General features: G+C 35.4%; 5 protein-coding genes and 1 non-coding gene across 6 annotated transcripts; 3 read left to right on the forward strand and 3 right to left on the reverse strand.

The window, feature by feature from the left end:
* Positions 1 to 57: 57 nt before the first annotated feature.
* Positions 58 to 130, reverse strand: TRNAF-GAA (transfer RNA phenylalanine (anticodon GAA)). The gene has a single exon. It is a non-coding gene; the product is annotated as a tRNA-Phe (tRNA).
* Positions 131 to 2042: 1912 nt separating this feature from the next.
* LOC140978856 (probable hexosyltransferase MUCI70) lies at positions 2043 to 5439 on the forward strand. Its single transcript, XM_073444094.1, has 9 exons — positions 2043 to 2663; positions 3020 to 3262; positions 3410 to 3620; positions 3728 to 3837; positions 3916 to 4115; positions 4174 to 4277; positions 4386 to 4573; positions 4685 to 4884; positions 5075 to 5439. Exons 1-9 carry the CDS (start codon positions 2537 to 2539, stop codon positions 5318 to 5320), a joined length of 1629 nt encoding a protein of 542 aa, XP_073300195.1. The 5' UTR covers positions 2043 to 2536; the 3' UTR covers positions 5321 to 5439.
* A 212-nt stretch (positions 5440 to 5651) lies between these two features.
* On the forward strand, positions 5652 to 10689 carry LOC140978673 (large ribosomal subunit protein bL21m-like). Its single transcript, XM_073443869.1, has 6 exons — positions 5652 to 6184; positions 6413 to 6493; positions 7426 to 7527; positions 7654 to 7728; positions 7895 to 8029; positions 10196 to 10689. Exons 1-5 carry the CDS (start codon positions 5789 to 5791, stop codon positions 8009 to 8011), a joined length of 771 nt encoding a protein of 256 aa, XP_073299970.1. The 5' UTR covers positions 5652 to 5788; the 3' UTR covers positions 8012 to 8029; positions 10196 to 10689.
* Positions 10690 to 11345: 656 nt separating this feature from the next.
* On the forward strand, positions 11346 to 16814 carry LOC140978157 (probable ubiquitin-conjugating enzyme E2 24). The gene is given in 9 exon segments (XM_073442982.1): positions 11346 to 11837; positions 12475 to 13739; positions 13741 to 14554; positions 14667 to 14804; positions 15139 to 15549; positions 15630 to 15693; positions 15830 to 15969; positions 16040 to 16351; positions 16431 to 16814. Coding segments are annotated over 8 exon segments (2748 nt in total). The 5' UTR covers positions 11346 to 11837; positions 12475 to 13191; the 3' UTR covers positions 16752 to 16814.
* A 671-nt stretch (positions 16815 to 17485) lies between these two features.
* LOC140979474 (CASP-like protein 1C1) lies at positions 17486 to 19022 on the reverse strand. The gene is made up of 3 exons (XM_073444878.1): positions 18606 to 19022; positions 18250 to 18352; positions 17486 to 17854 (listed from the first exon to the last, which is right to left on the reverse strand). Exons 1-3 carry the CDS (start codon positions 18764 to 18766, stop codon positions 17624 to 17626), a joined length of 495 nt encoding a protein of 164 aa, XP_073300979.1. The 5' UTR covers positions 18767 to 19022; the 3' UTR covers positions 17486 to 17623.
* Positions 19023 to 19576: 554 nt separating this feature from the next.
* LOC140979798 (uncharacterized) lies at positions 19577 to 22149 on the reverse strand. The gene is made up of 8 exons (XM_073445371.1): positions 21977 to 22149; positions 21804 to 21893; positions 20943 to 21002; positions 20815 to 20854; positions 20622 to 20715; positions 20490 to 20549; positions 20297 to 20388; positions 19577 to 20093 (listed from the first exon to the last, which is right to left on the reverse strand). Exons 1-8 carry the CDS (start codon positions 22075 to 22077, stop codon positions 20007 to 20009), a joined length of 624 nt encoding a protein of 207 aa, XP_073301472.1. The 5' UTR covers positions 22078 to 22149; the 3' UTR covers positions 19577 to 20006.
* Positions 22150 to 22886: the final 737 nt, after the last annotated feature.

Genomic DNA, 22886 nt, shown 5'->3' on the forward strand with positions numbered 1-22886 from the left:
CATAAAGCCCAAACCAAAATAAAGCAACAAAAAACACAAAACAAAATAAAAACATCATGCGGTGAGCGTGGATCGAACACGCGACCTTCAGATCTTCAGTCTGACGCTCTCCCAACTGAGCTATCCCCGCTGATAGTTTATCATATTACAATTATCTGTAATATATAAAATAAAAGTATCTGGATTATATTTATACATACAAAATGGATAAAGTAGCCAATCAATCTAAATGCTAAATAATTCTTGAGTTATGATATATATACAACGATTAGTATACATTACGTTATGCATTATATTTGAAATAATAAAACTACCTCAAATATGTTTTAATTGAAAAAAAAAATTAAAAGTGCAGTTGGGATAATTTTATAATTTCAAATATAATATGCAACTTAAAATATTCTATATTCTTTGGTATATATGATGAATTTCATTTTCACCTTATTTATATTGTATAATATAATATATCTAAGACCGAGTGCCTGTCGGTGTACCAAAAGCTATAACTGATGGTAATGGTGTAACTCAAATCTTTTAAATTTTTTAGTAATTTAAACAAAATGTTTCAATCATTCTACCCATCAGGAGCAATTATTGCAACGAACATTATATGAAAATTAAGTACCTACGCATGAGGTAATCTTTGGGAGATTACACTTTCATTTTTTTTTTCGTCCCTGGTTGCTATAAATCTGTCACAAATGACTTGTTTCATAACAAATATACCATCAAAATTAATCCTCAAACAAAAAAAAATATAAACGAATATTAATATATTAGATAATTGCGTCATTCCTATGTTTGTTATTTATATCACATAGTTTTATAAAGAGCGCATCCTGGGAGGGGAAAAAAGAAAATCTACACACATTTCTCGCATCTACCATTGACGCTAACAATAACATGGGTTTAGAATAAGATGGATCTATAAGTGTAGACGAGTTGATATGGTTCATATTCGATCATACTTAACTCATGAAAAAATATATTAATTTTTTATGTTAAAGTATCTACAAATGTGGACTAGATGAACACTTCTTAAAGATATAAATACATAAGATCGTCTTACAACAGACATACTCAATAGCACAAAAACTCATATAAATTCGTTAACCGGTCAATTTTGTGATAAAAATCTTTAACCTAATGCGGGCCAGGCCTAGTCAGAAAGGCTTTAATGACTCAAAGTTCATATTAAGGAAAGGAGAGTAAGGGGAAGACGAGGGCATCCCTCGGCCCGATCATCCAATTCGCTCCAAGATACGGACATGGTTCTGCAAAAGTCATTGAGAACGTCTCTTTCTTTGGCCCCTCTTTTGGATTGAGGAGCGGACCTTGAGTTGGGCTGTAAGGTTAAGGGTGGTTTTACAAGATACTATATTTACACCGGCAGGGAGTTTGCTTCCATGGATTAACTTCCATGAATTAAGTCCGCAATTTAAAATCTATACCTACATTCCAATTAACTAGTATTCCTTCACACGTGAAGCATTAAATTTTAATAAAAAAATGATTTGAAGAATATTAAATTAATTTTTTAATTATAATTTAGTGGTATAATATTGAAATTTGATATTTATATTTTATTTCTAGGTGAATAAAATATTATTTTACTTAAACCATTATAAATGATGATAAAATATGAAAGTACGTAGTGTGGATTTAATTAGGTGTATAAATTGCACCTTTTGGGTTATAATGTGAATATGTCTAACAACTGATTAATAATTAATTTATGTATTTTTTATAAATAATTTACCAAGATCTAATATGGCTGCCCTGATGGAGCATCGGATAACATATATATGAATACTATTAAACTTTAAGATTATCAATTATTTTATATTTATTTATATATGATAAAATATGACAAACAATTTAAACATATAGAAATTCTAGTTTTTTTTATTCTAGTAGTTGAAATGCGCCACCGGCCGTGTAGCACGTCCGTTCGCAACTCACTGAATAATAATTCGATTAGCAATTTAATCGTCAAACTGATACGAGATTTATTATTTAAGCATGCGCACGTTAGCCTGTAGTATTTTCCCACTAATTTATTGCATCAGCATTAGTTGATGCAATCTAGGAAGAATCGAACCACTAACATTCCAGGATTAGAGATACTCCTGTGATTGATAGATTTCAACCAATATAGGATTCAATCTCCGGCAACACTCAATATCTGGGCCATGTAATTATCTGCTAATTAATGTATCATTTCTCATCAAGTTATATTATCACCGGTACTCTGTTGAATACGGACTCTTATAATCTTTATTTATGGTTTTTCCCATTTTTGGATTGATATTAGTGGATTCATATAGCGGTAAAGGGATAAAGATTCAAAATTTTTGTGATAGTTTTTATGTATACATACATTGCCTGAATTTGGAAGTGGGATTAGGGGAAATGAGAGGTGAAGTTTCGATCTTCAGGAAGTAATGGATCATTGCAGCAGCAGCAAATTCAGAACAGTTTGTTGTCATTGCCTATCCAAACTACACCTCTTGTATCATCAAGAAAGCCCGCCAAGATGTTCAAGGAAAAGGATAAATTGTTCCACTGGATCTGCAAATTTGCCCCTCGAAACAAGATTGGAATGCTGCTATTGTCTATTGTTTCCGCGGTGGTTTTCGTATGGGTGTTGTATGTTGGCAAAGGTTGGTTTGCTCAAGTTTGAAAACTGTGCTTGATACAATTTCTACTCTAGTTTTGATTTTGTTTAATTTGGTCATAAGCTTACCATTACTCATAGTGATTTCATTTATTAAGGTGATGGAATAGGGGATTGATTATATATTTTATTGATCTGGAGCATATGATGAGGCGTATAACCAAGATTTTAAAGCTCTAACACCGCATTCAAACAATGTTTAGCAGCCTTGTGGTGAGAGATAAAAAGCTAATTGTCAAACGAGGACTTCCCAATGAGCTCCACAACTTCCCTATATTATGTGACCAATGCCCGGCTGTTTATTATGAGAAGTTAATTTTTGCACTTTGTGGTTGCTTTCAGGTGAAGTTACTCGAGAAACCATTATTCTGAGAACTGATGTTCAATCCAGGCCAATATTCGAGGAGGATAATATGAACGGAACTTTCTCTTCGAAACTCAAGGAAATGGAGAAAATTGCAAATATAACCCCTCCACCTTCAGCACCTCCAAATTTTCTTGGGTATACTCTTCCTCCTGGGAATCCATGCGAGAGTTTTACATTACCTCCGCCACCAGCGGACAAAAAGAGGACTGGACCCCGTCGTGAGTTAGAACATTGTGCTTTGTGGGCTCTCTCTTTTTTTCCTGTACAAAAATACTAGTAACCAGGATGTGCATGATTTTTTACTAGTTCATGTTATGACTGAGGTTTTCCTTTTTGGCGCATTTTCTTGCTGTTTGCTTTTTCAGCATGCCCAGTTTGCTACCTTCCTATGGAAGATGTTATTGCACTTGTGCCAAATGCGCCATCCTTCTCTCCGGTGCTTAAAAGTTTGACTTACGTGCGAGAAGACGACTTAACTAAAACTGAATTTGGAGGTTCTGAGTTCGGTGGGTATCCTTCATTGAGACAGAGAAGTGATTCATTCAATGTAAAGGAGTCCATGAATGTGCACTGTGGGTATGATAGTTATCGGCTGAAACAGTTTTCTCGAATACTTTTGTGTATTTATTTTCTTTGCATCATTCAACTTACCCGAACTCTGATGCTTGGTGCATGTGTCTTAGGTTTGTCAGAGGAGTGAAGCCTGGCCATCAGACAGGTTTTGACGTTGCTGATTCGGACCTTCTTGAGATGGAAACTTGCCAAGGGGTGGTTGTTGCATCAGCAATATTTGGTACCTACTTACCTATGTATTGTTTCCTTTTAAGTAAGAGTATTTGGTTAATTGATGAAGGAATTATTTCTTGATCAGGGGCCTTCGATATAATTCGACAACCAAAAAATATTAGTGAATATACCAGGCGAAATTCCTGTTTTCATATTTTTGTGGATGAAGAAACGGAGGCTTTTCTAAAAAATTCTAGTAAACTTCGCAGTGACAAGAAAATTGGGCTGTGGAGAATTCTAGTGGTGCACAATTTACCATATTCTGATCCAAGACGTAATGGAAAGGTAGTTTTTGCATGTTGATTTCTCTTATTTTTAACCGAGACTTACTTTGCTACCGCAGATCCCAAAATTGCTTCTCCATCGACTTTTCCCAAATGCCCGGTATTCACTATGGGTTGATGCAAAACTGGAACTGGTCGTTGATCCGTATCAAATTCTTGAAAGGTACTGGTATACATAACAAAACTCGCCTGCTTAGGTGAGGGTGGAAACACCGTCTCTTTGCTGTAGTTTATTTATTTGGAACTGAAATTTATTTTACTAATATTCCAGGTTTTTGTGGAGGAAAAATGCTAGCTTTGCCATATCGAGGCATTATAGGCGTTTTGATGTTTTCGTAGAAGCAGAAGCTAACAAGGCTGCCGGGAAGTATGAAAATGCTTCCATTGATTTCCAAATCGAGTTTTATAAAAAGGACGGCTTAACCCCATTCTCTGCGGATAAATTCCCAATAACTAGTGGTAGGACTATCCGATTAACCAATTTAATTCCCTATACTTGCATTATTTTTTAAGCAGTGGTCGTCCAGTCATTACATGTTTCATGAACATGACTCGTTTGGCTGTGGTCAGATGTCCCTGAAGGATGTGTTATAGTTCGGGAGCACGTTCCAATCTCCAACCTCTTCACTTGCCTCTGGTTTAATGAGGTGGACAGATTTACTCCCAGAGATCAGATTAGTTTTGCCACTGTAAGGGATAAGATCTGGTTGAAGACTAATTATACGATCGATATGTTCCCGGACTGCGAGAGACGCAACTTTATCATTCAGGTAAAAGGTGCTATATATCCCACAAATAACTTCCAAAAGCTTCTAGCCTCTAGGTTTATTGTATTGTTTGCTTTAGTAGAGTTTCATAGAGAAAAATAAGCTTAGTTTCATTGGATCAAGCGGGTTATTAAGTGTATACCGATGCCTAAAGATGGATCTCAGGAACCTTTTGGCTGGTTTATTGTTGCAGGGATATCATAGAGACTTGCTTGAGCACTGGGCTCCCCCGCCGCCTCCCGATGCTCCTGCTCACGGTCATCCTCCGCCGCTACCTTCCATAACCATTGAAAACATGAAGGACACCTCCTCCCCAGAGATTTTAGCAAGCTTTCCAGTGAAGAAGGCTTCCAGTGGGCGTGGGAAAGATAGGAAGTCTAAGCACCACCGGAAGAGCATAAGTGCGATCAAGGATACCAGCATGGAGCGAAAGTTTTGACTCGGAATTTTGAGAGTTGTATTTCCATTTGTTGCCATTTTTATTTTTTTGTTACATGCATCCATATTTTTTTATTGTATATATAAATTAAACAAAACTGAATATTAGAAGCTTGGAGATTCTAGATTAGATCTAATGAACAAAATTTCGAAGACTAAAAGATGAAAATCACGAATTACGAAAACAAGAATTGGCTGGTCAACATAAACAGTTGGAGGCAATCTAAATATTTACGTCAGACTTCCAAAATTATATAAACTGAGCTTTAGCTCAAATTAAGTAATCTTTTTTTAAAACAGCTCAATTGAAATATTAATGGGTTTTTGTCGGAATGCATCATACATGGTCCATGCTGGTTTTCTTGGGGAGAAGTATGAAGAAGCGCTAATAGAAAGTGCGATTTCAAGTGGTAACTAAAACCTAGATTCACAAAACCCTGCGACAGAACTCCGGGGGGAAGTGACAACAATGGCAAATCGACGTTGCCTTCGATTCTTGACCCGTTATTTCCAGTCATCTAAAACTCTGACCCCACTTTCCCATACCCGTTCCCCTTCCTCAATCTACTTCCTCCACCAAACCCAGAACCCCAAGCCTATCAATCGCATTTGCGAAAATTTTTCTGCCTCTCCACACTGCTATCTGTTTTCCCGGTATTTCTCATCCACGCCCACGGATGATGACGAAGACACTGATGAGAGTAACGATGAAGCAGAGGAAACTGAAATTGGGGATGAGGAAGCTTTTTTATCGCCTGAGGATAAAGAACGAGAGGCTGATGAAATTGGGTACAAAGTTATGGGCCCGCTCCAGGAATCTGACCTGGTTTTCAAACCTTACGAACCCATATTCGCCATTGTTCAGGTCCATTCATATTTTTCTCTTGGTTTTCTTTTGAAAGTTGGGAACTTGAGGAAGCTCTGTACCTTTTCATGAAAATGTTGTGTTTATTGACTACTGTGTTGAATTAAGCGTTTCTGTTATGGATATGTGTGTACAGTACCTTGATCAAATTTTTTTTTTGCCCAATCAAGCCCTTTTTTTTTAAAGATCTTTATTCCCATTAATCTCATTTGATTTCTAATATTTTAGATTGGCTCGCATCAGTTTAAAGTGAGCAACGGGGATAGCATTTTCACAGAGAGGTTGAAGTTCTGTGATGTCAATGACAAGGTTTGTGTTGTATTTTGAAAGCTTGTGGTGCTGTACAGAGTATTATCAACAAATATGCCAGAATTGTTGTTGATCTACCTGCTATAATGTCAAAGGATAAGGTTATGATTGTCCCATTACTTGCAAGGTCGAGTTTTTCAAATACTGAATTCTAAGGTATATGAGAGCGGACGGCATGCCTGTTATTAGGTCAACATGCCCAACACGATTTGGTCTGAGCCTATGTTCCCTGGTCTCTGAAGCCTCTGTCAGCATTAAGTTACAACTTTGTCTGATAAGGTGTTAACTGCATTATACCTCACAGCAACCTCGTTATTAGGTGAATAGGTGAATCTTTTTCATGCATCAACGTGTTTGCCGCTTCTTGGTTAAACTACATCATGCAAAACTACAATATGGTGCTCATATCCTTGCAGGCTGGCTATTCACAGAAAAAAAACTCTATTTATTATCTTGGATTTAAATTTTGTGCACAAATTCTGGACTTGCATCGGATTGAAAATGATATCTTGTAAATATTGCTTTCATTCTTGATTTCTATATTTTACCACTATGCTAATGATATAATTAGAAAAAAAATGTTGTAATCTTTTCCCTCTATATAACAAGTTTCGACATGTCTATATGGTTAACCATTGTTTCAAATGATTTTAAACTAAAATGAAATTACTTGTATTTTATGTTGATCAAAGTATCAAAATTTCTACTCATTTTTCAAGTTGTTTTGTTTGGAGATCCGTAATGCTTTTGCTTGCCTTTTGTGCTGATGTTAGCGATGATCTATATTTTTCTGCCGGAAAATATATCCAATTCAGGACCTCGGTTTGACTTCATTCATCTAGATATTAAGTGATCAGCACTAATTAATTGCTTGAAGTAGTTGTAGTTTCAGTTGAATTAATTTTTGTTCTTTTATTACCATGTTCTTGCAGTTGATTCTCAATAAGGTTCTTATGTTAGGCTCAAAGTGTCAGACGATTATTGGCCGGCCCGTTTTGCCTGATGCAGCGGTTCATGCTGTTGTCGAGGAGCATGTAAGAAATTCTATATTATATTTACTCGTTAGCTGCTGCTTCTGATATCTAACCACTCATCATTTTTACATCATCTTGGATTTTTATTCTAGAAGTTTAATTTCTAATGTTTCTTTTATCATGCAGGCATTAGATGCAAAAGTGATTATTTTCAAGAAAAATAGAAGGAAAAATTATAGGAGAACCAAAGGTCATCGACAGGTAATTGGGATTGGGATTTATATTAGATAGATTCTTAAGCTAAATCTTGATGGGTTTATGTTTCCTCACTACTTTTGTCGTGATTTTTCTTAAATGCAGTGCTCGGAACTTGTAGTTGATTTTTGTTAGTAAAAATCTCCGACCTTTTTTCCTTGGAAAATTTCAGGAGTTGACCAAGTTAAGGATAACAGATATACAAGGAATCGAGAAGCCAGAAAAAGTAATACCCTTAAAGACAGAAAAGAAAGAGAAGCTGCGGAAGTTGGTGATTGAAGCTATTTAGAAACTCGAAGTTTACATGGTAGGGTCTCTACCTATTACTCGGTGGAACACCTTTTACTTTCTCATCATTTTTTCTTATTCCTAGAGGTTTCGTATTTAAATATTGGTAATTTTTTTAGTCTTAAAGACCAAAAAACCTCCAATTAAGTATGATGTCTCATATTTATTACAAATCCATAAGCCGTGTGTATAGGTTTAAGCCACAGTTCTTTCACTAGGGGCGAGTCAAAGCACACTCCTCTTTTGGGCGCATTGCCTTTGTCCTGAAGCTGGTCCTTGGTACGCCTTAAGGCTCGAGGCATGTCTTGAGCGTTCCTCTGATTAAGTATTATAGCTTAAGTGCCAGAACTTATGCGCCTTATTGCGCCTAACACCTCTGATGACTAGAGAATGCCCGACTTGCATTCTTTTTCAAATCATTTTATTTTCTAGGCCGTGCTCGGGAATTCTCATGGCTGTTTATTGTTCGGTTATTTATCACAGGCAACTCATTATTAATTTTTTACCTTCACCAATAAACATGTAATTTTTTACTCTCCAGACGAACTTCTTGCAAGCAGCTATGGATGCGATATCTAGCAAGTGGAAACAATTGTTCCTCATCTAAACAGCCAAATCTACATCTGCACTGAAAAGTAACGGACGGTGTCCAGGCATCTGTGTTGGGTTTTCTAATGAGAAATTCGGTCTCTCTCTCTTCACTTAAATATTAATTATTAAGGTCTAGAGTTGTGACACTACGAAGTGCACAATACCCATTTTTGGAGATTTCGTCTTTTCTCCATTTATGTTAGCTGAATAATTAGGGAATACTTATTTATTCTTTAATGTTGAAACTTTCAAGTGCCTCCCATGGTATGATGTAATCCTTTCGAATGAACAAATTTTCAAATCAATGTGATGTTTACCATTATCTCATTCTCTCCAATTTTGGACTCCCGTATGTAATTTTACTCGTTTTGTAAATTAACTGAGCACCATCTCGCTTCTACAGAGCCAAGAATACGTGCAAATAACTTTTCTGAAGCATTTTGAGGAGCCTTTTTTGAAACTTCGTGATGCTATAATGGAATTCTGTGTCATATTAATAGTTTCTCCACTCTTAACATGCGTGTCTTTTATTCTCCATTACATAAAGCAGCCTTAAAAAAATTGGACCTTTTTAGGTTGTGTATTGGCCTGTGCATTGTTGATATTTTCCCTGGAATAAAAACAAATGAATCGAGTCATGAACATTTAAATTTGATTTTGGCTATTGATGTGTTACAAGCATCAATATATCATGTTCTTTTTAAAAATAAAAATAAAAAAAATAAATAGGCCTCACCTAATGGTCCACCATCTTTGCCATCAGCCAACATAAAAAGAAAGGGATGAAAAAGATGAGCCTGTCACTGCATCAAAGGGAATCGTCTCCAAAGATATGCGATATGCTTTGTTTGTTTCATATAAATTTTATCATTTTAGAATACAGATTGTCACAAAATATCTGATACATCCATCATATATCACACAGTATAGAAGAATCAAATTACAAGAAAACCATTTTAATAGTGGGGTGGTATGGTTTTCCTGCTCTTCATGATTGGCATCTTTACTGTTTCCATTACTTTAAAAAAACTAGAGACCAGTGTTAAAAATAAAAATAAAATAACTCGAGACCGCACCAAAAATATAGTCTCATTTACTTTAAAAAACATACCTTAATATTCTCTGATGCAGTTCCAACAAGGTGGACTCAAGTGCTGCCTTTTTAGTGCGACATATTTACAATTTTATGCATAAAAAACAGCTGAATTCTTAGGTTTGCCACCGTCTTTGCATAGTGGGTCGGAGTAGTTATTGTTCCAAGTGTGACAATATATATATATATCCCAAATATTTGGACGGTTCAGAAATGGATAAAGAAAGTGCTCAGTTGAAAAGCAAGCAGATCCCAAGTTTATGCTGTGATCATTCACTTTGTTAAAAACAGCCGATTTAAATCCTAAAAAGGTAAGTGTTGAATCTCCTTTGTAATCCACTAAATAAGATGACAATCCAAAAGGGCCACAAAGCGGAAAATAGTGTTTTTATTGCATCAAAATGTAACATCAAGACCTATGTGTTTTTAGTGCTTCATACTGTGATTTATTCTATGTAAACAATCACGTTCAAATCTTCTTTTTCATTTTTTTTCCACTAGGTATACGTCGGATATGTGCAGTAGTCTACAAATATCACACACACCTTGTAATCTACCAGAAGACTGAAGACAGACCCAAATGAAGAATATTTTTTGTGAGATTTAAACTTAAACTTTGAGCTCAAACTTCACACAGTCCATCGACTCATGCCCAACACGTCTGAAACTTCTTCTTTTCCATTATAGTGGTCAATGGCTTCCCAACAAGAGAAAAACAATTTGATACGAATAATGATTTTAATTATAACATAACTTTCTGTAAGTGGTACATCAAACATTGAAAATTTTAGATTGCATAACGTTGGTTAGAAAAAAAATTATGCCAGCAAATTTTGTAACTCTTTTCGTCAAGTGAGGGATGACGAATCCTCCCTAATAGAGTTGTTTTTAGAACTATACATGACCGGCCAATGAGACCGGTTCGACTTGAAACCGGTCATGGGTCCGGATTGGACGACACCCATAAACTATTTTATCGGTTAAAACCAGTCAAGAATCGGTCGGACCGATCATGCACGGGTTAAAAACCCGTTCACATTCTTTTTATAATTTAATTATTTCTTATATACATAATTTTGTTATTTACTCGATTCGACAGGTTAAACCGCTATTTCAAAAAAAAAAAATGCTGTGTTTACTAAGATGGGAGGGAAGTCAGAACTACTTGGTAGGTTCTAAAAAGTGAAATAACGCAATTAAGTGTGAAATATAAAAAAATTAGGGTAAAAATGTAGAGAAAAAACTTAGGGTTGACCGCACTAAGTGCCAACTTTTTAAATAAAAGTTTATGTTAAATATATTTTTACTTTTTAGCTAACTTTTATTATTTTTTTCGTGAAGTTGACTCTAAAATTTTTGGTTTTATATATTCGTTAATATAATTTTTTTCCTGAAAAAAAAATCATAAAGGGAGATAAATGTTATTTATTGATTACTTTTGATTTAAAAATTTTCTAAAATTTATACATTTATTTTTAAATTTGTATGCTGATGTATTTTTTAATCTATTTATTGATTTGATATAATTAAAATTATATTAAAATGTTAAAACGCGTAAATTTGTAAATTTTGTAGCGTGATATTATTAATTGGTATATTCCTTGTACCGACAAGATCCCATTGGATTAATTACCGGTCCCCGAACGACCGTTACACAACACTGAGATGATCACAACACACGGAAGAAACAAAGAAGCGGAGAACAACTGTTTTTTCTTCAAGGATAGAGTGAAAAAAATCATCTTTTGCCATGTTTGAGGACTGCACAAATGGATTGATAGAGGGAATTTGGAGGGTATCTTGTTGGCCTCTCTAAAATCCCCCGAGCTTTCGCTATTTCTTTTTTTTTTCTTTTTTTTTACGTTGAAACCATTTATTCATCTTCTGCTTTTGTTTTTGTTTTTTCTTTTTTCTTCTTTTTTTAACTGTGGACTCTGGCCAAGAAATTGCGTTTAAATTGGCAAGATAATGCTAAACAACTAAACAAAGTGGGAGAAAATTATCTTGGCGGTGGCCAGTGTTCCATTTTCTTGGATTCTGACAGCTTTTGGAGGAGGAGGTTTCTGATTTAGTATTGTCTGGCTACATTTGGTAGCGTCCTTCTTTCGGGTTCAGGTGTTTCCTTCAGTAAAATTATAAACGGGTAAGCTTTTTTTATCATATTGAGATTTACTTTAATTTTCATTTCTTATGATTAGTATTCAAATCTTTTGTTGTTATTTTCTTTGGAATGTCATTTCTTTTCATGTTTTCCATGAGGATTTTCGTCTAGGAATATTGAACGTGAAGATCCTGATGTTCTTCTATTCATTATTAAAATGCGGATGCATGTGTTGTTTTTTAGTATTATTCAATATACAGACAAGATAATGAAAGTTGTCAAGGATTTTATTTGAATTATAATACCCTTTTGATAGATGGTTGTGAAACTTTTATTTATGTCAATTGTATTGGTTTCGTTTGAAATGATGGATCTTTCGTTTCTATACTCGATCAGAATAATATAGAGAATTTCAAAGTAGTCCCTCATCATCTTTCCAGTGAATTCATTGCTGTGATGCTTATCACTTCCATTTGTAGAGATTTTAGTTATGCCAATTTTGTTTTACTTGTTATTTCATGGATTTATCTTTACTTTGCACTCGTTGTGATATCTAAGTTAATAGCTTTAGCACTTAAGTGCTTGTTTATGGAGAACAAAGCGGAAATTGCGTAGATTGAAAGTGCATGGAGTGGTTCTGTGCTTACATTATCTACTTTATTATGTGGTGCACATGCAGGTTTCATGTTATGCTTAGCTCGCCATGGGAAACATACTGGTTGACAAGAATGTTTACTCAACAAGCCAAGATATCCAGTGTCTTACTGCAGACAATAAAATCAGATTTCTGCTATTGTCTATTTTTCTTAATTGATGTAACATTAACTTTCAATTTTCTTGTTTGAGAGGCAAATCTCACTTCTTTGGCGTAGAGTGGAGCTTACTGAAAATTGGGTACACTCGGGAAAATCTCCTTTGGCATTTCTTTCTTGGCTTCAGAAAGAAGAACTTTCTTTCAAGCCATTCAACTGTATATATTCTCTTACAATAGTTCAGCTTAAACTCCTTTGGTTAATTCGAAGTTCCTACAGCTAGGCCGTGCCAGTTTGCAGCAATAGTTGAGGAGAGCAATAAGAAATTTCCAGTACTCATGAGATTGAACTCCAATTGTTTTGATTGCTGAATTTGAATTTCTTTTGTTTATTTGGCTGTATCTGTTGGTGGAACTTTGTGATACTTTTTTGTACAATCTCCGTTGGGAACCAGAGTTTTGAAAAGTCTTCCTTTGATTCCCTTCGGGGGCAAATCTCCTTTGGCATTTCATCTCCATCTCTGGAGAAATTATAATTAGATGGATTACAAGCAGAGATAAACCGTAGAGGTAACCAGCACGAATCTGTCTATAGTTGATATTATCTTTGTGGACTGCAGCATCTGTCTATCAAGAAACAGTACCATGGATTCTCTACTTAATGATTTTGATAGCTACAGCGAAACTAGCAGTTCTGATTATCAGGACGACCTAGAATCTTTATATGGAGGGCAGGCCCGTTCTATATTTTCTAGTCTTGAGGAAACCATAGAAAAGATTGACGATTATCTGTTGTTTGAGCCCCGATACCTGCACGGGGACATAGTTTGCATGGCATCTGACCCGTCAGGACAAATAGGAAAGGTCATTGATATGGACATGATCGTGGAGTTGGAGAGCATTTGTGGAAGCAAAATTCATAATATCAGTTCTGAAAAACTCCAGAAAATACGCCCCATTTCTGTTAACGACTTTGTGGTTCATGGAATGTGGCTCGGCAAAGTCGAAAAGATAGTCGACAGTGTGACTGTCTTATTTGACGATGGTAGAAAGAGCCAATTATCCACCAACGGCCCAGATAATATTATTTCCTTATCTCCAGATTTAGTTGAAGATCCCCAGTATCCTTTCTATCCCGGACAAAGAGTTCAGGTTGAGTCTTCTCTATCTAAGTCAACTAATTGGTTGTGCGGGTGATAGGAGGGGTAAACGAGATCTAGGAACCATCTGCAGAGTTGATGCTGGACTCGTGTACGTTGATTGGCTTGATTGTGTTGGCATCAACGGTGAGAAATGTCCCGCTCCGCCTCGTTTACAAAATTCAAAAGATTTATCGTTTTTCCCATGTTTTCCCTATGGAAATTGGAAACTTGGTGATTGGTGTGTTCTTCCAAATGAGCAGAATTTGCCAAGCTTATACACGTCTCAGCTGATTGAAGGAAGTAAGAAATCTGAAACACCAAGCGAGACTAAGACAGCTGTTATTGTGAAGACAAAGACTATGGTTGATGTACAGTGGCAGGATGGCAGCCAATCACTAGGACGTGATTCATGTACACTTCGCCCAGTCGATATTCTAGATCTCCATGATTTTTTGCCCGATTCATATGTGCTGGAAAAGAGAACAGTTGATTTGGAGCCTCCTGAAAACAAAAAATTTGGTATTGTCAGATGTGTGGATTGTAAAGAACGAATGGTAAAGGTGAAATGGTGCATGTCCTCTGTGAATGAAAATTTTGATGACAAAATGCAGGTGGAAGAGATTGTGAGTGCTTATGAATTGATCGAGCATCCAAGTTATGCGTACAGGCCAGGTGAGGCAGTTTTTAGGAAGGGCAGGTTTGTTGATGTTTTCACAGATTGCAGTTCGTTGGCGAACTCTGATCTTGAAAATGGCAGCGATCAGACTGAATATCTCAGAAATAATTTCTTATCTCGCATCGGGATTATAATAGCTTTAAGAAATGGAGAGATTGAAGTAAAATGGGCTACAGGTACCATAAGTAAGGTATGCATTCTCGACACTTTGTTGCTAAAATTCTGCAGCTTCGGTATTAAATTCAAAATTTCATATTTGTACTTTTCTAAAAGTGCTAATTCAATATTCAACATCATAACAGGTTGCCCCATATGAGATCTATCATGTTGATAAGTGCGAAGGGACGACTTCTACTCTCATGCACAGCGGTGAAAATGTTCTGCAACCTAATGAGGTTATTCAAGTGAAGGACGACCAATTGTTAGGCCAAAAAATAAAGGTAGCACCAACATACTCTCTTCCTTTATGTATGTTGCATGAATTTGTGCTATCTTTCACTTTCAAGAACGTAAAACCAGTTGCAGTTAAGGTAAATAACCGAAAACTGTAAAAGAATCGATCACAGGCACTTGGGCAAAGATGACCTGTGATGATCCTCATAATCTCTGGCAGACACGGATTCAGCAGTTTAGGAGAGGGGCATGATGGAAAAATATGTCGTTTTAGAAAAATTATGCATAATTTTTTTTAAAAAAATTACTTTTACTGGATCTGTTCTTTGTGCTATAGCTCTGTCAGATATTTATAAGCGCTAAAGTAAACATACCTGCCAGGATGTGCTAGGTTTGAATCACGACAATTCAAGGGACTCTGGCTCAATTTCCTTTTCTGAAGCTGCTCTTAGTGTTTGCACTAGTATTACTTCAAGCCTATTTCAGTCTCTAAGTACAGCATTATTTGGCTCATATAGAGGCACATCTATGGATGCGATAAATCATGGGAAACCCAAGGGGGAGGATGCCTTGGAACTTTGCAATATGGATGTCGGTGGCCAACTTCTGATGGTAGATGACTCGAAGACACATCAAACAATCACTTCAGAAGAAAGTAAAGAATCAAGTGATGATACTACATTACCATCTTGCAGCAAGCATCCAATACTTTTTAAGCAGTTTGATATTGTAAGTGGTTGCTTGGAACACCACTTTGTCAATGCATCTGGGACGGGCCTTCAGTGTTCCCAGGTAAAAGAAAGAAATCTAAGTTGATTAAACCAGCTCTCTTGTCCAACTCCTGGTTCAGTTTTATTTGTTCTGACGTACAGATGAAAAGAGGTTGGCTGAAGAAGGTTCACCAAGAATGGAACATTCTAGAGAAAAATCTTCCAGGTGAGAAGTCCCACATTAATGTTGGATTTACATATCTGAATATATATTTTTAATGTTACATTTTTTGGAAAATCAGTCGTCCTATCATCCAAGATACGAGAAACATTGAAATATGGCTTTTCTATGTTCTTGACAGAAACTGTTTATGCACGCGTGTATGAAGATAGAATAGACTTGCTTAGAGCAGCAGTTATTGGGACTGCTGGGACACCATATCATGATGGATTATTCTTTTTTGATGTCCACCTACCTCCACAATATCCCAACGAACCACCCGTAAGTGGTTCTTTTAAATTGTGCACATCTGAGTGAAGTTGTACTACTAATAAAGTCCATATTTATGCAGATGGTGCGCTATAACTCTGGTGGACTTCGGATCAATCCCAACTTATACGAATCGGGAAAAGTTTGTCTGAGTCTTCTCAATACATGGAAAGGATCGGATACCGAAATTTGGAATCCAGGATCCTCCACAATACTTCAAGTCCTCCTCTCTCTCCAGGCCCTGGTGCTTAACGAAAAGCCTTATTTCAATGAGGCGGGGTATGATTCTCAGATAGGGAAAGCCGAGGGCGAAAAAAACTCCCTTAACTATAATGAAAATGCTTTTCTTGTCAGCTGCACATCCATGTTATACATACTACGCAAGCCACCTAAGGTATATTATTAATCTATCGTGTAGAGCCTTGTGTATGAATTCTTGAATCTTGAACTCAGTCTGTCGAATTTTCAAACAGCATTTTGAGGGATTTGTCGAAGAACACTTCAGTCGACGCGGCAACAGTATTTTATTGGCTTGTAAGGCATATATGGAAGGAGCTCCAGTAGGTTATCCATTCAGGATCAGGGAAACTGAACAAGAAAATCGGAAAGGAAGCTCGGCTGGATTCAAGATTATGCTTAGCAAGCTCTATCCTAGGCTTGTGGAAGCATTCTCTGGCAATGTATGTGCCAAAAAAATATCAGTTTCTGTGTGGCTCTGTTCTGATCTTTTGTTCCAACGTGGTGTTACACTTCTTGCTCATACATCTACAAAGAAATTTTATACGTATATGTAACATGAGGAGTACAACATTTGGAGCTTTGAATAATTTATGATAATGTGTGTAGATTAGTTTTAAGTGTGCTCTGTCTTTGTGTGTTGATTTGTAAGAAACTAAGGCATGCAGTATTGTCGATGTGTGCGTGGAAACTGATGGCTTGGAATAAATTTCTGTGCATTGGATCGATATATCAGACCTAACTTCGCAGCATATATACGGACGAGTTTTCATTTGATTTTTAGCGGTCTGTTTATATCTTTTTTCGTTGGTAAATATTTCAAAGACATGCGTACATGCAAGTACATATACATATACACTGCATCAGAAAATTACATTTACATGTTTTTTTATTTTTGATCTATCTTATCATAAATAATCTTACTCTATGCATTTTTATTTTCGATTTTAATCATTTTTCACCCTAGTGTTGATGATATTTGTCGTCATGTCAATGCTCCAACAAAAATGATTAAATTCAAAAAAATACAAATTAATTTACTATTGACCAACACACTAAAAAAACATATGATTCATGGCCGTTGCAAGCTCCTGTGTATCAGTGATAATGTGTATACATACAAAATTTTAAGTGGACTTCATCAAAAGGACAATATTACAATAAATGTTAATTCCTGATTGGAAAAATTAAATTTTTTTCTCGTTACCAATATATATATATATATATATATATGCTTCTTAAGATCTCCAACTCAATATAGTATTATATATATAGAGTATAGATAGATATATTCCCAACTTACAATTGTACATAACATATGGTTGAACGTATAAACTCACAACATACATGTTATAATTCACAAATAATTAAGGACAAAAAGAAATCTGCATGATTAAATTAAAATGAAGAAGCGTCCGAACGAATGAATCTAAGACTTGAGAGTGAGTAGATTAATGAGATTATGAAGAGAGTAAATAACTATGATAAGATAAATAATTGAGGCCACAAAGCCAGCAATAAGAGCAGCCGTAACATGGTCACAAAATTTAGGAACTTGGCCGCAAATTGGTAGCCAACCAGCATTCCTATTTCCATTCTTCCCCACTTGGCCTATAGCCAAACATGCAGATATGCTAGAAACCAGCAATAGTGTCATAACCTATTAACCAAAATAGGGACAAATATAACTTTTCAAAGCCATATATTTTTACAATCGCAAAATAGAAAATTATTTTAAATTTTAATTTACGTGGGTTTTGTCACATCTAATCCATACCGTAGGTCAACTAATTTTCGAACCATGATCTGCAAGTTTAGACGGCAAGGTCTGCCTGAGTTCTCCCACAAACAAAAATATTTTTACATCGCCAAACTATCAGAGGTGTTGATGAAACAATGCTCACAGAATGGAAAAAAGAAAATTTAAGTATCATACACGTACATGTGCAAAAATAAAATTTCAGAAACATTTAATTATGGAACAAAAATAAGACCCTTTTTCCCTTTTATTATTCCATAAAAAAAGAGAGGAAAATATTAATAAACTAAGCTTACCAAATCGAGAACCAAGACAAAGTGGCCGTAAGAAGTCTTAGCAGGGAGAAAGGATAGTATAAAGGTGTAGCCACTTGCTATCGCATTCATTATTACAAAATAGCTGCACAAATATCAAGTGTTGTGATCAAACATCCATTTTTGAATAATCTGAAAGAAAATTTAAACATGATTCTTTGTTGCCAGTTCAAACAAAGAGGTAGTTAAAATATAAAATGTTACGATAAAACGTCCATTTTTTAATGATCTGATAGAAAACACGATTCTCCATTCCCAGTTCAAACAAAGAGATTGTTCGATAATATTCATTAATGACAATATAAGGCTATAAAATTGTGCAAGTGAAATGAACTTACTTGAAAGCCGGTGATTTCTTGTAATCGGCTTCGAATTTGATGCTAAAAAATTCAGCCGAGTCATGGCTTGTGACCATGATCAATGTTGCAGTAAGTGTGGAAGCCAAGGCCACCAGCCTCAGCACAAACATGGGGATTCTGCCTTTATAATCTAAACCCATTGATTATATGAATATGCAGCTTAAATTTTTAACCAAATGAAAATTTCGTGAACTAAAACTAGAAGTGTGTAAAGATATTTAAAGTTGAAATATTTTGGCAAAGAGGGTTAGGATTAAGATGGAAAATTGTGAGTTAGGAAAGGCTAATAAGTTGGGAGGTGAAGTTTGTCTTTTTGAAAATCCTGGAGGGGTCCTTATATTCTAGGTAACCTAAAAAAAAGGCAGAAAATAATGATACTATATAATATAATAAAATAGAAACGTCATGATACCTATATTCTTATAATTTTTGGAATTTGACTTGCACTTACAAGGGTAAAAATGCTTGATCCTGAGAAAGGCATGCCTTGAATTCATATTTAAGCTTACGTATCCAATAGTTGACATGCACGTTTTGCCATTTTTTTATTTGAAATAATTTAATGAGTATGCAGAAATTAGCTGATCGACCGTGGCGCGAAGACCCGAGAGTGAGATGTGTCAATTTTTAAATTGTAGTTTTAGGATTGTAAGAAACTGATTGAATTCATTTTATATATTTTAAAAAAAATTTAAATTGCTAATCATCATTAAAAAAATTAAGATGTATCACTACTCATTTCATATCTAGTTGAATTTAGCTTTTACAGAACGTTGATCTTTCTCAAAACCAATTGATATATATGATGCAAGTTGTAGAATCTTGAATACATTACAATTAATGAATTGTAGAGTTAGTGCTCACGTAATATAATGACATTATTGCAACTCTTTAATATTCACAAAAAAAGGAGGGCTGAGAACCGTTGAATGTTGTCTTGTCAGTTCAACTACTCACCGGTTAAGAACTTAGGATGGGGGGCCTAACTCTTTTTTTTTCTTTTGCCTCCTTTGACTTTGTTCAAAGACCAGGAGAAGTGATTTAAATTTTCAATTACCCAAAACTGACTTACATACATTTATATCACAATTAAACTCACAGATTGACTATGTTGCAAGTTGCAACTAGCAAGGCAAATTGCTCATGGTGTAGTTTAGAATTTTTAGATGCATCACCCTTTTGTGTAATTGAACGTAAAGAGAGAAATAACTTTTCTGGTTTGACTTTAAAACTTGTAGATCAAAATGAAATTTAATCTTGTCCCAAAATAACTAGTTTAAAGAACTTATGGAAATTCACAAGGTGTGTTGTTATTAAAGCATCAGTGGAAGTGTCATATTTCAAAAGGACAGGACAGACCAATGATCGGAAGAGCAACTTTCAGTCATCAGGAGGGAAGTCCTCGTCTGAAGTATTACCCAGAAAAGAGCCCAGAGTCTTCCTTAGCATGCTGAATGTTTTATCATCCTGCAAAATAACATAGATGTTCAATTAAACTTCATCCTACAGCAACTTACAAATCATTCATGTGCTATTGAACGTTACTTGTTACCATAACAATGACAGCACTGTTGCAATATTATGCACATGAAACATGTCAAAGTAGTTATTGTTATTCTTTTATTTTCATATATGGATATAGATGACAAAGCAAAAGGAATATATGTCACCTGCTTCTTCTTCTTCAATGAGTCCTCCAGTTGGCCTATTCTTGCAGCGCTTGATTTCTCATGTTCGTTTAACATATTCTTCTCCTTCTTTCCTGAGAGCATTCAAGAAAATGTTATCTTATTTTAATTTCTCCTTATTCATGTAGCTGTGCAGTAGGAAATACTAAATAGAATATTATAAAAGATCTCTCACTTAGTTGTTCGTATCGTATGAATAATCGTTCCTTCTCTTCTTCATACTTGGAGATCACATCTGTCAATACCCAAGTATAACACCAATCAGTTACTCTTTATATGTTCACAGATGAACACGCATTGGAAGTACCTTTCAAGGTCTGCAGATGCATAGCTTTCTCCTTGCAGAACTTCTCAAAAATTTCTTGAAACTTGGCTGTCTCGTTCTTCAGTAGATTCTCACACTGCAAGATCCAAGAAATACATGCATTCAAATTGAAGCATGGAAAGCGAAATGATCTTAAAGTACTCAGAAAAGTCATTTTCATTTCCGAGAGTGTCACCTCTTTTGAGTTCTTGTAGAGTGTCTTTGCAAAGTTTTGCCTGACAAGTCAGAAATGGTTGAAGAAGTGACCCAGAGCTAATGACAGGCAAGAGTAAGATAACTATATGTTCACAAAAGTGCTATCACCTTTCTTTCTCCAGCTTTGATTTCAATTGATCCAAACTTGACTTGATCTCTGAAGACACACTGTCAGGAAAATCACATATAAGGTCATGAACTGGCTTGAAATTTTGGAGATTCTTATGGCCAAGGTGACCTAGCATTTCATCAATTGTGTGATAGGCACAAGAACGTGATCACTCATGATTAAGCAGGTTTTATTTCTCTGATAGATCAACACAACTCTGATTTGAAGCTATTTATGTCAAGAAAAAAATGAGAAAACAAAAGCCAATGAGCATAAATTTGACCTTATTTTTTATGTGATGCACGCACACTCTCCCCGCATTATCAACAGTGAATAAATTATTTAAATTCATGTAAGCTGCTTATGTATGCTGTCCATCTATGTTACCCAAAAATTGATCGATATGCATACATATTCCTGCGAAATAACATGCTGTGATTCAGATAACTTGCACATGCATTCAGGGTAAATAGAAATAGATACCAAGACTCCTTTATCAGTGAGATTTCTGAACAACACATGATGGCAAGGACCTGGTAAACGTTTCTACGTTAGCAACCTGATTGTTGTTCTATTTGCATAGATAATTATCTAAATTATTCCCCTATTAACTACAGAAATCCAACTCAAAAAAAAACAAAAAAAACTACAGAAATCTAGAATCACGATAGTTTTAGAACATTCTACTACATGTACAGAGATCCAAATACGCCAAAATTTGAGATCTAAAAATAGCTAACAAGGAACAATAAAGAACAACTTCTTTGTAATAAGTTTCAACGTATTCTAAACATATCATAGAATCAATGAACAAACATGAATAAATTGTTAGATCTAAAGAGATATGCAGAGAGTCTCGCCTCGAAATCGTCTCCTCATTCTTCTTCTGACCATCCTTTTGCGCCTTCTCCTTGATATGCTGAAGAGCACTCAAAATTCCTTTGATATCACTTGATTTCCATATAAAAATTACATCATTTAACGGAATTTGTTAAAACACGATAATAACAATAATCGGAAAACAGAAGCCAACCTGGAGATAGCGGCATCAAAATCATCCTCGACTATGACTCGCTTTCGTTTCAGATTATTCGACTCCAACACTCGTTTGGAGATCCCTTTTTCTGCTGACATTGCGAATCTTTTAGGCTTTGATTCTTCCCCGCACGATCGCTGCTGCAGTTGTTTCGGCTACTAATATTTGAATATGATCGAACTAGCAGTGATTTTGGCGGTGAACCGCGAATCTGCTTATATAATACCAGATGCCTCGCAAATTATTTGGACTGGGCCGACTTCCAACTGTACCAGTACTAGTAAATACGAGCTAGTCCGAGTCCAATTCATTTTTGGGTTTAACTTTCGTGTTTCAGCCCAATTGAATGAAAAAGATATTAAAAAACATTTTATTTAAAAATTACTATTCGTTCTGAAAAATATAGATCGCATGGAAAAATTATGAAATTCAAAATATTAATTGAAAATCTAGTCAAAAGACACCAACACAATATTCGTTTCCATCTAGTACATGATGGACCGATTATTTTTTATTTTTTAAATTGGTCTTCATATTTTTGTCACTCTTTACTTTTAGTGATCGGAATTATCCCTTCTTTTTTCCATCTTGGTTGGTTTGTATTAGCAGTTGATTTGTTCTTGGATTGTTTTATTTAAATTTATCAAAATAAAATTCGGTGTTACTTGTTCGGGATTATGGAAGAAAATTTCCATTCATTTACCTTGTAAGAAGTTGTGTTCTTAAAGATTTGTGCTTGAGATGCAATAGGTTTCCTTCGTGTATCTTCTCATTTTTATCACCTTTGAGAATCATCGTTATTCTAGTAAAACAATTTTCCACTAATAAATTTCGTGCGAAGTTGAAATTATTAGTTTTTTTCACCAAGACGGCTCGTTCTTTGCAGAGTTTGAAGGATCCAGAGCTA

This window comes from Primulina huaijiensis, chromosome 6, assembly GCF_012295235.1.
Source record: "Primulina huaijiensis isolate GDHJ02 chromosome 6, ASM1229523v2, whole genome shotgun sequence".
In the NCBI taxonomy this organism is placed as follows: domain Eukaryota; kingdom Viridiplantae; phylum Streptophyta; class Magnoliopsida; order Lamiales; family Gesneriaceae; genus Primulina; species Primulina huaijiensis.